This window comes from Camelus bactrianus, chromosome 8 (genome assembly GCF_048773025.1).
Source record: "Camelus bactrianus isolate YW-2024 breed Bactrian camel chromosome 8, ASM4877302v1, whole genome shotgun sequence".
Lineage (NCBI taxonomy): Eukaryota > Metazoa > Chordata > Mammalia > Artiodactyla > Camelidae > Camelus > Camelus bactrianus.
The window spans coordinates 24,832,035-24,849,869 of record NC_133546.1 but is presented as its reverse complement, the minus strand read 5'-3'; the positions used below and the strand labels follow the sequence as shown (position 1 = coordinate 24,849,869).

The 17,835-nt window shown below is 39.8% G+C and overlaps 1 protein-coding gene across 5 annotated transcripts in view; it reads left to right on the top strand.

Moving 5' to 3' along the window:
* PDE7B (phosphodiesterase 7B) overlaps positions 1–17,835 on the top strand; it is a 290,370-nt gene that overhangs the window by 205,001 nt on the left and 67,534 nt on the right. For all 5 annotated transcript variants that reach the window (XM_045524587.2, XM_045524588.2, XM_010965616.3 and 2 more), the window contains one exon: positions 11,465–11,548. In XM_045524587.2, the coding sequence (XP_045380543.2) occupies positions 11,465–11,548 (84 nt within the window). The remainder of the gene's footprint in view (positions 1–11,464; positions 11,549–17,835) is intronic.

The following is a 17,835-nucleotide window of genomic DNA, read 5'->3' as shown; positions in this document are numbered from 1 at the left end:
AACTGGTGTCTCCTTGTGTATCCAAATTGCCTCTTTTTTTAAAAAACACAAGTCAGATTGGACTAGAGGCCACCCTAATGGCCTCATTTTGACTTCATCACCTCTTTAAAGGCCACATCTCAAAATATAGTCACATTCCAAGGCATTGGGGGTTACAGGTTCACATATGAATAGGGGGTACAATTTAGCCCATAACGTTGCAATTTTTAAAAGTTTAATTCTGTTAAACTTCTGTGTTTCACAAGCACATTTGACTGCATCACCCTTAATTTACACTTAATTATATATCCAAGAACAATGTTCCTCAGTTTGAATTTATTTCAATGATGACCTAGATTTATATAGCAATATCAATAATATTTATACAATATATAAAATATAATATAGAATTTATGTAATGTATATTATACATGTTTAATTTTTATAGCAATATAAATAAGAATATGCCTAATAATAAAAATTTATTACAAAACGATTGACAAAGCACTTTTATCCATGTGATTTGATTCCCTCCTTATAAGAGGTAATACTGGGCAGACATTATTACCCCTACTTAACAAAACAGAAGATTGAATGAAGCCCAGATTGCTTAATACTTACCAAGTTCATAGAGGTAGTCAATAGCTTCTCATATTATTGATTTCTTCTCTATGATACAACTTTTAAATACTAGATAATACCCACCCTCCCTTAACCATGGCTCTTGCTTCAGATTAAGACATGTTTGAACAGGGATTGTTCCATATTAGTTAAAAACACAGACTGTGGAGCTGGTAACCCTGGTTGCAAATCTGCCTTCATGCTCACTGACCATGTCATCCTGGGAAAGTAATTTCCCGCCTCCGTCTCTCAGGTGTGATACTGACAGCAGTACTTATCTGCGGGGGTTACTGAGAGAATTAAGTGAGATAATTCATGGAAAGTACTTCCAACATTACCTACAACATACTAAATGCTCAATAAATGTTAGCTATTATTATAGAAATATAAGTTACTGGTTTTAATAGCAAAATAACATTCTATAACAGATGTAATATAACACATTCAACCATTTCCCAACTGAGTCCAGTTTTTGCCATCTGTTTCCCTTCTGAAAAACAAACAAAAAATGAACAACACTTGGAGCTTAAAAGAATCCCAAGTGCCATGTTGGCACGGATGCCTGGAATGAAGAATTCCCAAATATCTCCCGGCCCTGAGCAGCTCCAGCAGTGAGTGTCGTGTCCTGATGGTCCTTCTGAGGTCAGCAGACTTGTGTGAATGTCTCCTAAGAACAGGCTATCTCGTGGGACTTTGAGTATTTCCTGCCCGTGATCAGCAACATCTTTTCTTGCAGTGTTTTGGCAGGTTTGTCCTTGTTCCCGGCCAGAATCAGGAAGTTCAGAAGCACATGAAAACAAACAATACATTGAAAGCGTCTCTCAAATTATTCAGAGTTCAAAAACACAAGAAATTATTCAGCAATATTGGGACTTGGTTGGTATTTTATCTTATTAATTATACTACTTGTCATTGATGTGCCTGTCCTCTTCTTCCCAGTGAATACTTTTCCTTGCACTTTTCCATCGGATTTTTTTTCTTGAAGTGCATTTAGGTACAGGAAGTGATTACACAGGGTATCACTATATTCTGCAAAAATTTGCAGGCATTTTCATGACCAGGACTGTTTTACCCTCTGTGCAGTTTTCAAATTATATTTTGTCACTAATATCATTCTTAAGGATTACTACTGTTCTTAAGATCAGCATGATTTTTTCCTAAAAATTTCTTCCCTTTATTTCAATGATCATCATTGAATCAACTGCAAGCGAACAGTATAAAGTGCTACTTCTCGAAATTTTACTTATCACTGATGATCATTGAAATATTGGCTTCTTAATAAAACCCTCCTGATTTCCCAATTCCTTGTGATGCTCCAAGGACTCTACTATTTTATACTACTGTTACTCGACTAAATCCAATGGACTTTTTTCAATCATCATTTCACTTATGCTTTCAGCAAGATCTGTCTGAAAACCATTTCCTCTCTCTTGAACGGCTCTCTTCCATGACAAAAAGAGCTTCTGGATTTCCTCCTACTTCTATGGCTGCCCCTTCTCCTGTATAGAGTCCTCCTCCAGCAAGATATGAAATGTTACAGTCACTTAAAGCTGGATGCTAGGCCCTATTCATTTATCACTTCATTTCCTAGGCAACTTTTTACATGCCTATAGTTTTGTTTGATTTATAAATTTATATATTCATCCCAGACATTCCTTATGGGTCCAGACCCATATGTCCAACTTCCCACTTGACATTTTTGCATTGAAATCCCAGGAATACTTAAACTCCGTGTGGCCAAAGTTGATGATATGAACTTCTCCCCACAAATCCAGTCCTTCTACAATTGCCTTTTTCTATGGTTAGCAAAAATCAGTCATCCAGTTACGAAAGCCAGAGATCTAGGAAATACCCCTGAAACTTTCATGTCCCTCAGACCACACAGGCAATTTCACATGTCAGTTCTACCTACTAAAAAGTCTCTAAAACTCTATTCTTTACCAGTAACACTACCATATTCCAAGCTACCATTTTTTTCTCACCTGGAGTACTACAGTGATCTCCTAGCTAGCCATTCTTGCCCCTTACAAACTGTGCACCCGAGGTTTTTTGTTTCAATATGCAAATCTGATACATCATCTTCCCCTTAAAATCATCCCAGGACTTCCTAACTCTCCTGGAATAAGGTCAGATTCCTCAGCCTGTCCCACAAAGCCCTGACACCTCTCCAACCTTATTTTACACCATGGCCCACCACATCCACTTTGTTCTCTTTGCTGTAATATACTAGGCTTTGTTACAGGAGCTCAGATATGCCATCCTCCTGCAATAAAACCTTTGGACATGCACTCCTGTCTGCCTGGACTGTTGCCCTGAGGGTAATCATGTAACGTGTGATCCAGTAAGTATACTTTTGAGTGTGAAAGGGGCACTATTATTTATTACAGCAGGAAAGACAACAGGCGTAAATCAAGACCTTTCAGGGCAAATCGGGACATATGTTCACTTAAATTAACTCCTGTTCATTCCCCAGATCTCAGATCAAATGTTACCTCCTTGGGGACGCTGACAAAAACCTCCCTGGCAAAGTAAAGTTCATTATAGCTTTCTTAACATCAATATACCTCTCAAATGTTCCACTACCCAAAGCTGCAACTTTACATTTATGAGTATCATTGTTCTGTGCTGTCCTCTCCAATAGATTGTAAACTCCAGGAGGCCAAGGCTCCTCCCAAGATTCTTCACCATTGCATTGCCTGCCAGAAAGATCGTGTCTCATAAATATCATTTATATTAAATATCATTTATCAAATGAAGGACATGAAATGTCTTTCCTCTTTGGGAGTTTCCTTCTTCTGTCATTGGCACAACCAACTGTCCAGTTACGCAAAACAGAAATCTACCAATTATCCCTGACGCCTGCCTCTCCCTCTGCCCCGGTATTCAGTTCCTCTCCGTACAGCCTCCTCTCACTCCTCTTCCTCCTCTTCCTTCTCTCTCTTTCTCCTCCCCCACCTCTCCTGCTCTATATACATTTTTTTCCTCTTTTTCCAGAAAGCTAACACACTCATCAGATATGAAGGGCATCTCTTCCTAATAACAAGTGGTTTCTGAAAATAGCATTGCTAATTTAAATCATTTGCTTGTACTCACAGAAATTTGCTTACTGACGACTCGGTATGAGAGTCTAAATCACAGCTTCAGTCGTGGCTCTAAAAGGTGAAGTCCTTTTAAATGTAAAATTATATTAAGTTGAAAAATTGAATGTTAAATGATTCTCTTTCAGTTCTACTAACTGAAACATTTTTTATGGGATTACTAGGAAGCCATTTTAGACTCAGAAATGGTCAGGTTATTTATCCACATAAAATCATAAAGCCTCAAAGTGCTTTTGAGAGAGGGATCCAAACCGAAATAGCCCAGTCTCACTAAAGGTTAGACTCCTTGCAATTTATACCATATTTGCTTGTTTCTATGACTCTCGAGTCTCTTCTAGATTATTAATTATCTGAGTGCAAGATGACATCTAACATAACTTTTTTTAATTTTATGTCTCAGGGGTGGGAATTAGGTTTGTTTATTTATTTATTTATTCTTAATGGAGGCACTAGGGATTGAACCCATGACCTTGTGCATGCTAGGCACATACTCTGCCACTGAGCTATACCCTCCCCACTAACGTAGCTTTGTGTTTCCCTTTCCCTGCCTACTTTTCAACACTTTGTACTGTGTTTGGCCTGAGTATTTGTTGAAATGAGCTGAATTAGTCTAGGGTCTCCTCAGAGTCTGCCCCAGAATTGGCCCCTTTGGTGACCCATTTACCCAGAAGTTCTGCTGCCCTGCAAGATAGCTAGATCTCCAGCAGAGTCTAGACTCCTTGTGGTCCAACCTGCATCATGGGGGGCTCGTGGCTTCTCTTCTCATGCTGGGCCTGCACAGCAGTGATTTAGAGAGCACGGGCTTCCAGGGCCACCTGACTTCTCATCCCAATTCAGTTACTGACAAACTCTGTTCCTCAGCACAATGGGGATGCTACACATACCTGCCTCAGGCGGATTGTTACGAGGACCAAACCTGCTCATACATATATGGTCCTTAAAACAGTTCCTGACTTGGGGGTGGGGGAGGGTATAGCTCAGTGGTAGAGCGCATGCTTAGCATACATGAGGTCTTGGGTTCAATCCCCAGTACCTCCATTAAAAATAAATAAATAAAACCTAATTACCTCCCCCAACCAAAAAAAGACAAAAAAACAAAAACAAAAACAAAAACAAAAACCCCACAATAGTTCCTGACCTAGAAAGTCACCTAAATAATACCTGTTGTCATGGAGAAAGGGACAGGAATCTCAGAACAGTAACAAAGTAAGAATATTAAATACTGGGTTTTTTTTTTTCTTTTGAGTGCCTATGATGTGCCAGGCATTGTGTGTGTGTGTGTGTTTGTGTATCATACATTTATTAAAAAATAACAAACTTTGCTTTGGTGAGATTCTGGAGATAAAAAAAAGCATTATCCCAGAAATAAGTGAATAACGTGCAAACTTACACTGGTGTTTTCATTACTTAAGGCAGATCCAGATCATGCATTCCCTAAGATGGCCCCTTAGATTATTCCCCATCTTCTCAATCTTTGTAAGAAGACATGTTCTTGGTGTTCTTTTAAGTTTTTTTACAGCTTCTTGGAATTCTCTTTAGGCATTCCTGCTGCTTCTTGTTCAATATCTTTTTTTATTAGACTCCTGTGTTCCTAGTGATTGTAACTTTTTTTTCTCATTTTCCCTCTGTAAAACCATCAAGTTGAAGAATGTCTAGTCTGAGTTAAAACATATCCTACCTGCTTTAGAAAATAAAAGCACTACTATTTATATATTCACCTCTGCAGCAGTGAAGTCCCAAAATGCACATTTGTCACAAAGTATTTAATAATTCTAAGCTAAAGTTGCAAGGTAATACAATATAGGCAACAGAATATTGACTCTAACCTGGTGAAATTTCTCTGATCTTGGTATAATGATCAAAGTTTGTTGGGTTTTTTTTAAGAGAAGAAAGAAAGAACTTTTCTCACATGCAAGGAAATCTTTATTGTTCCTTTTGCCAAAAGTGTGGTTTCTGGACAACTAACTCCTGGTCCCTCCTTTCTTTCCTGTACACAAAGCGCCCTCGGTGACAGCCCAGGAATACACAATTAGCGCAGCAGATTGCTGGGCAGGTTCCTAGTAACCAGACAGGCCCAGGCCCACTCAAGAAAGGAGAGCAGAAGATGGAACCTCTGTGTGGGAAACTTGGGTCTAATCAGCCATCTTGGATCTCGCTCGCACTTTTAGCACTCGGAACGGCCCTTTCTGCCTGACTTATCCAAACTGGCTGCTTGTACTATCCCATAAATCTGTGGAATGATTAAATTGTACAACCTTTCCCCTCTTTGTTTGGCTACACATCTTAGGAGAAGTAATTCAGCTTGCTAATTGAGAGTAATCATCTGAAATATTCAAAGCTACCAGCTGTGAGGCAGCACAGCCTGTTGAAAAGTCCTGTGTGAGATTTGGAGATCTGGGTTCTCTCTGCCTTAATTTTGCAAGTTTGCAGCAGTGACATGAATTAGTAATGTCTAAGGAAACCCAAAGGAATACCTCTCACGAGAGCATCTCCCCTCCCGCCATATCTGGGCTGCCCCACAATGGCATCTTTCTGACTCTACCACCACTCACCTTCCTCCTTCACTGTGATGCCCTACGCATGTCTATCTCAGGGTCCCTGCAGCCTTGATCATTATCCTCTTCATTCGTTTCAGATACTATAGGAGCACGGTAGCTACTGCTCTGTCCCTCTCCAACCTCCTTTCCCCACCCTGAAATGACCTTGACACCAAGACTGGGGCCAGAGTCTGGTTCTCGTCATGTGGCCCGTGTTTCAGCCACTGTAAGTTGTCATCGCTGTCAGAGTCTCCACCTTCTTTGCCAGTTACATAAGAGGCCACATAATGTCTGCTCCCTCCCAAGCTTTTATTAAACAGAGACGGCCCGAGAGGCCAAGTGGGCAAGAGGTCCTTCCCGGAACCGCGTCCCCTGGGGGGTGAGTGGCTGTCTCAGCTCTCTGCTGTGTTTGCAGCTTTAAATACCCAAGGACGACATGTTATGTTTTCAGCCTGAAGGGGCAAAAGAGAAGTAGCCCTTTCAAAATAAGAATTCCCCTGCTGTTTGTTTCGTTTTGGAACACAATAAGAAGAGACTGAGGACACGGCTCTGAGCTGTCAGCGCTTCCTCCCCTGTTTCCACAGCACCTTTTCGTCTGCCAGAAAAAGAATGTTGCTTAAGTTAAACAAGGGTCTAATGAATAGTCAAAATAATTGTTTAGCTTGGATATAAGGCCTTAGGTAAATAGATGATCGCTGGAGACCACGGGCCAGGAAAAGCAGTGCAGCAGGACACCACCCGTTCTGTTCTTCGGCCATCTGCCCAGTGGCCTCTGCTCCTCCAGGGACCGTTGTTACTGAATTATTTCTCTCTTCCCATGAGCATATTAAAGCACTTTACTGTCAGAAGAGGCTCATGAAAGCAAGGAGAAGGAGTGAAAACTTATAGAAAGAAAAATATATCTATATCAGAAATATATACTGAAAAACATTCATTTTTTCACATTCAACCTTAGATTAAATAGAACGCTCAAGATATGGAATCTTTGGTTTGTTTGTATTTAACTTTTCACGTTGAAACATTTCTAAAGTGCACTGTTAGCCCACTTACAATTGTCCTGCCTCCTGCCTTACTAGTATTTTTAACATGATTTCATCCTTTTTTAAAGCAATTACCTGCTACACCTAAAAGCCACTGTCAGTATCTGCTTCCAAGATGGTAATTGTAGTTATAGACAGAATAAGCACTGGAACGGAACATTTCAGGTCTGGGTTTTGTAGTTTGTTGTTGTTGCAGTTGATTTGTTTTGTTTGTTTGTTTAGGTATCTTTGCTATCAACTTGATTCATTGTTATTTGTCTCTTATCCCCAAAGGGGAGTTGCATTATAAAGATTCTACTTAATTAAGAGCTTGAGTAAATTAGTTGCCAAGTTGCTTGAGTTCTACCGAATAATATTTTTAATAATTGCTTACCATTTCTTACTGGAAAATAATGGATGCCTTGTTGATCCAGAGCAGGATTTGGTTGTCTTACTCTACAGACCATTTCCCCTGAACTGCTGTATGAATAAACAACATCTATCTGACTGAATCTCCAATTCATCAAGGGGGTGGATTCCCCTGGTATTTAGTTTCCAGGAATCATGATGAATATATTTTTGGTCTATCAGCAAATAAGATCAAAGCATACATTATGCAGTAAAAAGTTAATGCTTAACTGTTTCTACAGTATTTTGTATCCTGATAATATAGGAGAATATATGGTTTAAAAAAGGGGGTGGAGCCAGTTCTTGAGTTGGAGCACAAGCTCCCCACTCATCAGCTCTAAGTGCAGACAAATTATCAAATTTCCATTGGCTTCAGTTGCCTCATCTGTGAATGGTCTAGTAATAATAATAATACCTCCTTCATTGGGTTGTTGGGTAGATGATATGAGGTGATGCATATAAAATGCTCAGCACAGCAAAAGTATTCAGTAATGTGAACCATCAAGTTATTTTCAGGCACCTTATAATTTCTTCACAACAATCCTGTGAAGTGGGGGAAAATGCTATGTAATACTCATTTAAATATTAGCAAACTGGACCTCAAGGTGATTATTGATTTGCCCAACATCACCCAAGATGGCGAAATGCGGATGATGTCAGTAACGGGAGTTCCCTGATTCCTAGCGTCTCACACTCCTTTTACCCATCTGCCACCTCATGCTGTCTCCTCACAGTTTCTCTAAATCTAAAGTCTTACAAGATGATGGGCTACCTCTGTCTTTGACTCTCAGATGGGCAAATGGGATAAACTCCGGCAGAGGCTTTAAAACCCCCATCGATATGAGACAGAAGTTTTCTGGGAAAATAGTACCATTAGAACTACAAAGTCAGGAGGAACTCTCTGGTAATACTGAGAAGAAAATACCAGTGGAGAAGTGATTTCCAGTTGGTGAGCCTGAAACCCACGGGAGACGCCCAAAGGGATGATACAACAGGTGAACAAATCCACAAGCCCAGCCAGCTTTGCAGACAAAGATGGTCTCATCTCTACATAGGATTTCAAGTATATGTCTATCTTACTGTCATTCATAAAATAAAAATCCATTTAAAGGCAGTGCTGAGTCTGTTGTATCATTTAACATGCTGTAGTTTCTCGATAAATACTAAAAGCACAACTTCTGTCATGTGGAGGGTCTATGATTTTTTTTAATTTTGAAAACCAGGCATGCACACTTCATAAGGCTAAAAACCAATGGTATTGAGGGGGGAGCTCTGCCTATGAAGTTTAACAACCTAAATTTAAGGACTCGCCCTGCTAATTATAAGCTTAAAGCACCGTAAACTCAGGCAGTCAATTAAAGTCAGTAGACAAATGGATAAAGAACATATATACATATACATATACATATAGATACACATATGTATCTATATATATGTGTGTATCTCTCTCTATATATATATGTGTCTATATATGTGTGTATCTTTGTAGGCTGAAGCCCTGGTGCCACGTATGTCTTATACACACACACACACACACATATATACACAGAAGAATATTACTTAGCGATTAAAAATGAATGAAATTCTGCCATTGCAGCAAAATGGATGGACCTAGAGAATATTATGCTCAGTAAAATAAGTTAGAAAAACACAAAAACTGTATGCTATTACTTCTACATGGAATTTTAAAAATAATACAAATGAATGTATATAGCAAAACAGAAATAGACTCACAGATAACAGAAAACAAACTAGTGGTTACCAGAGGGGAGAGAAGAGAGGGGAGGAGCAAGATAGGGGTATGGGATTAAGAAATACAAACTAGTATGTATAGACTAGTAAAGGATGTATTATGTAGCACAAGGAATTATAGCCATTATCTTGTAATAATATTTAAAGGAGTATAATCTGTAAATCAACTTTACTTCCATAAAAATGAATAATAAAATATGTAAATAAAGTCAGTAGATATCTACTGAGAGCCTTTAAGGGGTCTGAGTCCAGAGCTGAGGCCAGTGAGGGGAATAGCAGTCCTTCACCCTCTTCTCTGAGCCTCTATTTTCTCACTTGTAAAATAAGGAGACTAACGGTGAGCCTCCTCACGAGGCTACTGTGAAGACCCCATGACAGAAATAAGAAAATAAATATACAATGATGTGAAAGTGCTTTGTAACCTCTTTGGAGAATTATAAACATAAGTTGCAAGACAGCTCAAGGAAAAGAAAACCCTTCAGCTTTCCCCAGAATCTTTCCTAGAGCTATTAACCATCCATCCCCATGAAGTTATCAAATGCTAGCATTACCTTCTTTGGTGTCAGATTATACTCATATTTTTAAGTGTACTTTTCAGTCTCTTCCCTCCTCCTCAGACTCTGTTGTGTTCTATAAATTGTAACATTCTTTAATATCAATACAGCACTACAGTATCAGATTATACAAAACATTAAATAAAGCATTGATATAAAGTTCAAAGCAATGAATAGCCCAAGGGATCACAGCTTGCAGTTTAGAAGCTCACATATGCACAAGGCTCATCTGTGAGGGATATTTTAAACACTGTTGATTGCCTGAGTTACAGCTGATGGAGATGTCACCCAGGCCCTGGTTAACTCCAGGAGCTGAGAGAAGACTGTTCCTCCTGTCCACTCGGAGGCTGAGCCCCAGGTGCCACGTCATGTCTGAGAAAGAGTGGTTTATGGAGGTGGACTCTTCACTCCTGGAATCAAAACCTCCCCCCATTCAGGTCTTCCAGAAATATATTGGGTCTCATGTATTTTTACCTCTTCTCTGATTCCATATTATATGTGCTAACGGGTGAATTGGGACTTTTTATCTCTTTTTGTCAACAGAAGACATTCACTTAGAGTCTGCCAAGTACCAGACAATAGACAAAGCACTACAGAGAAATGTAAAACACATAATACAATATGCATGACCCCTGCTTTGCAGGAGTGTAGAAGGAAGTAAAACTAGCATTTGTTGCTGGGCAGCAAGTGTTATTTTAGATTCTTCAGCCAATGACACCTTGAAGTGAGGCAGCTGAGGCTCAGAGAAATAAATTTCTGGGATCACACAGGTTATCTAAGCCAGAGTCTGCACCAGGTTTAAACAAGGTTTACCTTATTTGAAAGTCCATGCGAAATCTTTCCACTCTACTTCATTGCTTCCCTTAATCAAGGAAAGTGAACACAGACATTAGAAGAAACTGACAAATGAGCAAGTGCTAGAGAAGCCCTACAGACTCGGAGGTGTAAGGAAGGTTAAATGTCTCAAGTACCCGGAGCGAGACTGGCCCTGATCTGAGCAGATTCTAAAGAAGATCAATAATACAACCTGGAAAACAAGGAGTGTGGATGCCAGTTAGAAGGGGAGAAAAAACAAAACAAAACTGTGCAGGAACCAAGAGAAATAACACTGTGGGTGATTAAAACTTCTAATTAGAATAAAAGCTATAATCCCAGCATACCATTTGTCCGCCAGATTAAGATGCTTCATCTTTATGGTTCTAGGAAGAATAAAAAGACTGTGGAAACTTTGTAAATTACCAAAATGTTCACAGACCGTCTTCCAGGCAAACACAAAAGGAGTGCTGCTTCATTTGTTATATTGCCAAGTATATCACGCAGCCTTTGTTAAATATCCCTTCCCGCATAGCACTCTCTTAAATGAGGTGAATGGAATCGTTTTCCCCGATCTTTAGTGTTGGTTCCAGTGACAGTAAGTGGGTAAGAGGATTTACAGAGGAAAAGTGAATACACTTGGCAATGTTTTCAAACATTTGTTTGGATTTTCTGTTTTCTAGGAGATGTACGACTGAGGGGTCAGACGGGGGTTCCTGCTGAACGCCGCGGCTCCTACCCATTCATTGACTTCCGCCTACTTAACAGTGAGTAATCAAGTGTACCTGGAAAGGAACAAATGTTTCCTTAAGAAAAAAATTCTCACTTCCCTCTGAACTTCAAAACCCTCGGAGGTCTGCCTTCCTTCCTCCATCTCTCCTCTCCCATTAGGAAATTAACCCTTTGTCTTTAGATTTCCTTAGCAGTGAAGTAATCCAGTCCCTGCCTTACCTCTCAGAGCTTTAGGGAGGGTCCAGTGAGATCATGTCAGCTTTAAAACTGCAAATCTTAGTGGTGAGGGTAGAGTTCAATGGCAGAGACGGCACTGGGTCCTGGGTTCAATCCCTGGTGCCTCCGTTAAGGGGAAAAAATGTAAATCTTAAAAACTGTGAAGCCCTATACAAGGAAGCTGTTCCTTTCATTGTCAGGAACATTCTGTCCACCTTCAGCCAGGACTAGACTAGAGGAGATTCTGTTTTATTTTTAAAACCCCACAGGGAAACCTAGTCTACTGCTGCCCTTAGTAATTACCCATTATCTAATTCTCTCTGCTTTATCTAATCTGAGTCTCTGAAGTCTGTTCTCACTCTCCTGGCAAAACTCGTCACCCTGGGAGGTCCTTTTAGTCTGCACTTGCTGCTGCTTCCTCCATCATGACTACCTGGAACGTTCACTTATTTCTACCTTTCCCCTTCATATACTCGTCCTCATTTGGAGTTTTGCTCAACCTCTGGTTCATAGTTCTCTTAATCTCAAGTTCCTTTGAAAACCCAGACCAGTGACCATTTCCCCCTCCAGACTTCATGTCTTCTAACAATTACAGTCATCCTTCACTTTGGACTTGGGAATCAAGGGTGAATAAAGTGGATAAATCTCACAATTTGATCCAGGGTTTTCAGTATTGGGTTCTTGTATCACTTCCTGTCCATAAATTTCAAAGTGCTAGGTTGCACCCACAGAATATTACTTTCTTTGAAATAAACAAGTTCAACTAAAGAGGTAATTTGATTTACTTTGACCCCAAAAAATTAATAGGAAAAACTTGGAACTTGCTGCTTTGGATCTTTAGATCCTCCAAAGGCCAATAAAGCGTGGGCATGTTTGTACTTCCACTGGCTTGTTAACCTCTCATAGCAGTGTGCAGCTCTTTCAGAGACAGAGAGACTTGGAGTAACTCTTTTTCTACCAGAGGCAACCTCCCCTCCACAGATCCCAAAAAGACACATTTTAGAAGATAGAATTGAGTCACCAGACCAACGCAACATTGGTTACAGCCTGTGGGGAGCTCTGACAGTGTCTCTTACGTCTTCTTATAACCAGCTACCCATGGAAGTTACCCCTTTGACATCCTCTAGACTGTATAGATTTCCAGGTGTTGGGAACATGGTTCCACCAAGCAGGGTGGGGATAAGAAAGGGTCCAGTTCACTGCCTCATGTAGACCAGGACTTGCCATGGCATCACATACTGCAAGTCAGAGGCAAAAAATAACCAAAAAGCCTCTTTTCAATAGTAAACAAGATGTTATATCATGGTTTCTAATATAAGGCATGAACAAATTAGAAAAACAGGAGACATTTCTCTTTACCAATTCTAAGACTCCAAATGATGAACTATTTTTTTGTTTATCCTGGTGTTAATAAGCAACGTCAACTGCTAATGATAGTTAATCTTTGCAAGTGGAATTACAGAAAATTTAACTGTCTGCATCTCAGGTTTCTGTAACACTTGGACTTTTTTTAATACCTTATTTTACTTTTTTAAGCTGAAAAAAACTAGGAAATATAGAAGAATTTAAACAGAAACTCAAGGCAGATAATATTTGACTGTTACGTTAGTCATAATATAAAAGATCATCTGTAAGCAGGTACCGTCCTGTCACCCCCTGCTGTAGATCCTCCAGGAACTTCTAGCACCTGGACTCAACGCTAGCTTCCTCCCCCTACCCCAGATGCTCTCTGCCCTCCACCCCCATTTCACCTCACCTGTTGCTCATGACCTTCCACCCACTGAGTGACAGTGGTGGCCATCTGTCCAGCAATTCCCTTTCTCCTCTGCTCTGCCCTCCACTCTGGGTAACTGTTTTACTCAGAGCTCTTTATCAGTAACATATGCTAAGCAATATAAATTTACCTTCTTTTTATAATTGTTTTATAAGCGGTCTCAATTTTTTTTCCTAGATGTAAAAATTCCTATATGTAGACTTTAGGATCCTAAAGGACACTCTCTTTATAGTTACTGACCTCTCAGTAATTCATGTTAACATACCAGTTAAAGAGTCCCCTCAAAAAGATTATATTAAATAATTACAAACGTCAGTCATCCTCTTCACTTAACTAAACAGCTCAGATAGAACTCTAATATTTTTCCTTATCTGTGGTACCTCCCATTCCATTGCCTAATGCTTTCATATACCTTGTTAGTAAGTTGAAACTAGAACCAATGACATTACTGTGGTCACTCTCCACAATTTCCTAGCTTTCCTAGCTTAGTCTGCAATTAAAGCAGCTTGTCACCAAGTAGCAGCTGACATGTGAACATCTATATTATATAGCATCACATAAGATATAATATATATGTCATAGCTCCTACTGCTTTATAGTGTACAGTCTACTTAATTCTCTTTAACCTCATTCATGTTTTTGTGGTTTGCCTGAGGTGTTAGTGTGCACTTTCTGCCTGAAGGGAAACATTTTCAACATAACTTTATAAGAAATGTTAGACCCCTAAGAACATTTCCAATTCTACATGGTAAGTACTGAACTAAAGTGATTTTTTAATATCATTTACCTTAATTTTGAGTCCGTGTTTTCCAAGTTCAGGCACAAACCCAAGAATCCATTTTCTTCAAGTGCTTACACTTTTGCACACTCTCCCAAGGAACTAGGAATTTTTTCAAAAATCGTTTATAGGAAAAACTGAATCACCACAGCCTCCCTTCCCTGCCTGCTTCACTGCAGCCTTCCTTCTAAGGTGCTAAGTGAAGCTCACGTGGCAGCCATTCCCTGTCCAAAGTGTCCCTGGCTGCTTACCCCCACCACACACTCCGCTGTGCCTCAAATGACTGAAACACGCACAAGCAAAAATGTACACTAAGTAGTAAGATCCATTGTACTTCTCCATCCATGGGCCCCACTAGCCACAGTTCCAACTGGTCACAACAGGACAGGAGACATCAGAATTCATATCTAAAATAACTTTCCTTCTATCAGAACACAGCTCCTAGACATTAAAACAGAGAACTAGAGCAGAGATAGGCAAACAATAGCCAATGCACCAAATCTGTTCCTCACCCTGCCTGTTTTGTCAACAAGATTTTATTGGAAAACAGCATGCCCATCCGTTTATGTGTCGTGTACAGATACTCACCCTACATAGCAGAGTAGCTACAACCAAGACCATATGGCTCAAAACACATAGTATATGGCCCTTTATAGAAAAAAATTACAAACCCTTAAGTTAAATTTTTAAACAGAGCAAAAGGGTTTATGACATCTCTATAGGTACATTCAGTCCAGTCTATTTTCCTTTGTTAATGTCTTTTTTTTTCTTTTCCATTGTCATTCTTTTCCCAGTGTCATCAATTCACTTAAAGAATAGACTCACATTAACCAAATTTACATGCAATAGAAGTATAAACAAAAAGGGAAACCCTTGCTAACCCAGATTTGAAACTCCACAGTTATAATTTCTAAATGCACAAATGTTCTTCTGCAAGAGGTGCTGCTTTCCCCAGCTTTTTTGAGGGCATAGCACTGCCATGCTCATGTTCCTCTCATCTACATATAAGGTGAAAATGTATACCTGGTCTGTCGGGCATAATCCTGATTTGCAGCTGTTGTCTAGGCATACTTATTAATAATGTGACCTTTCAACTCCCAAAATAGCCTGGTTTGGACAATAAATTACAAGGCCAACAGATTGTATAGTTTTCCCTACAAAAGAATACTCCAAGATGCTTCTCATATGTCACTGGCAATCTGGGAATAAAGATCAGAAAGTCCTCCTCGTACGAATTCCATCCAGATTAATAGAAATATGTGAGATAAAATTACTTCTTAACAGCCAGTTTCATTTCCTGTTTATATTTTATACAATTTAGAAAAGAGACATCTCTGAGTTTCTAGAAGCTTCTTTGGATAGGTAGCAGGAAACTGTGGCTTTTCAGCACAGAAGAGAGTCATCTTTACATCTAAGCATAAAGGGGCAGAACAGAATAAGAGAAAAGGTAACAATTGTTTTTATTCCACATGAGGTTCTAAAACAGAGGACCGGAGGAGAGCAGGGTAGATGGGGATGTAATGGCTCATATTATCTCCATGCTGATTTCCTACATATTTATTTCATTTACTAACTTTGGGGGGAAACAAGGGAGAAGAAAATGTAGAGAGGAGTGTTGAGAGAAACACGTGGCCACAGAGGTGAATGTCGCAGACGCAATTACAATTTTCTGCAGAGCAGGTGGCTCCAGCGACCCCTTCTACGATCTGTCTCTTGGCTTAATATAATCAGTGGCCTGTGTAGATAATGACTAGGTGGAGATGTTCCCGTAGCAACCATTTCAGAGCAACACGATGTGATTTCCGCACTTGCTCAGCAAAGGAAGTGACATACAAAGCAAACATTCCCTGGGACTGTGGAGCTTGAGGGAGAGAAACAGCATCGGCTGGAGGTTTCAGGACACCAAATATCAGCTGCCACAGAGAGCCTGGAGCTCCAGGCCAGCCCCCGGGCTGTGCGGTAGTAGGTTAATTGGCTATTTGTCTTTTCCTGTCGGTTAATTTGCTAATCTTGGTATTTAAAGTTCTGTTTCTCCAGATCTGCCTCCCCAGGCAGGGCCATTATAACGGCACAAGCATGTGGTAATTTTAGCAGAGTTACAAAAAATATTTTCCTTTGCTCATTATTTCCAAAATAGAACTAACATTTACAAACATATATATTAACCTTTTTATGAAGAAGTGACCCAGAGATTCAAATGCTTTTTTAAAAGCTTCCACCCAAACATATTACACCTTGCAGAAATATTAAATACATTCACAAGAGGACTGTCAACCAAAAGCCACTCAGTGTGCTACAAACCATCTGGTGATGATATCTCCATCTTAAAGAGGGAGGGGCAATTTGATTACAAACTCCTTTTTCTAAGAAAATTCCTAGCAGATAGTGACAGCATTTCATTAATCTTAAAAATAACTTGTAATGTGAGAGCCACACAAAATGTAAGGAACCTAAACTAAAATGTGACAGTTAAGATGTTCAGGGGGCTAACTTGCTATGAATAGATAAGTAAGTTCTGAAATGCACAGCACAGTTGTTACAGTCAACAAGACTGTATTCTATACTGCAAAGTTGCCAGAAGACTAGATTAGATCTTAATCGTTCACACCCTAAAAATGAAATGATAAGTATGCGAAGTGATAGAGGTGTTAGCCATGGTTAATCATATTGTAATATATAAAGGGATCCAATCAACATGTTGTACACCTTAAACTTACACAACGGTTATACCTCAATTTTAAAAAAAAAAGAAAGAAAAATTTAAAAAGAGAAAATAAAATAAAAACATCCTTTAAAAAATGTTACTGTGATTTGAAAGAAGTCATGCTGAGAGGATGATATCCCACCATCTCCTAAACCCTGTGGTCCCCAAGCAGAGAAGGGAGGTGCTGCTTGGGATGAGCTCAGACTTCTCCAGTGCCAAGGTAACGCCTCACCATTTCAAAGTTCAATATTTGCCTTCCTCTGGAAGAAAGGCAAGGCATTGGTTGTGGTTTTAGTGCCTTCTGACTCACCTGGAACATTCTCCATGGTGGGCACTCAGGGTTTCTGGCTGCAAGTTCCTCAGCACTTCAGATACGGAAGTGCCAGACCTGTAGGATGGTCAGCCACCAACATGCCACTGCATGCAGAAGACAGGGTTGATGGTGTCCACACTGTTTCCCTCATTCCCTGTCGCTATTCATCATTGGCCATCAATGGAGTGCCTCCTAGGGTAAGCAGTATGCCGGGTGCTAAAGATGCGAAGATGCATGAGACATAGCCACTGCCTTCGAGGAATTTCCAGAGACATAAGCAAATACATTTTGATGTGATGTGATACATCACATAATACGTGCATATAAAGTAAGAGTATACATAATATGAGAAACATGTCTGTGCCAATATTCAGAGGAGAGAGTGATAAACTTTGGGGAAGTTAGAGAAGCGAAGAATTCACTCTGTCTTGGGAAATTAGAGAAGGCTTTCTGGAGGAACTAAAACATGAGTGGTTACTGAAGCAATGATGATGTCAAGGAGGGCTGCACACTAAGGCCAGCGTTTAGGGCCGATCT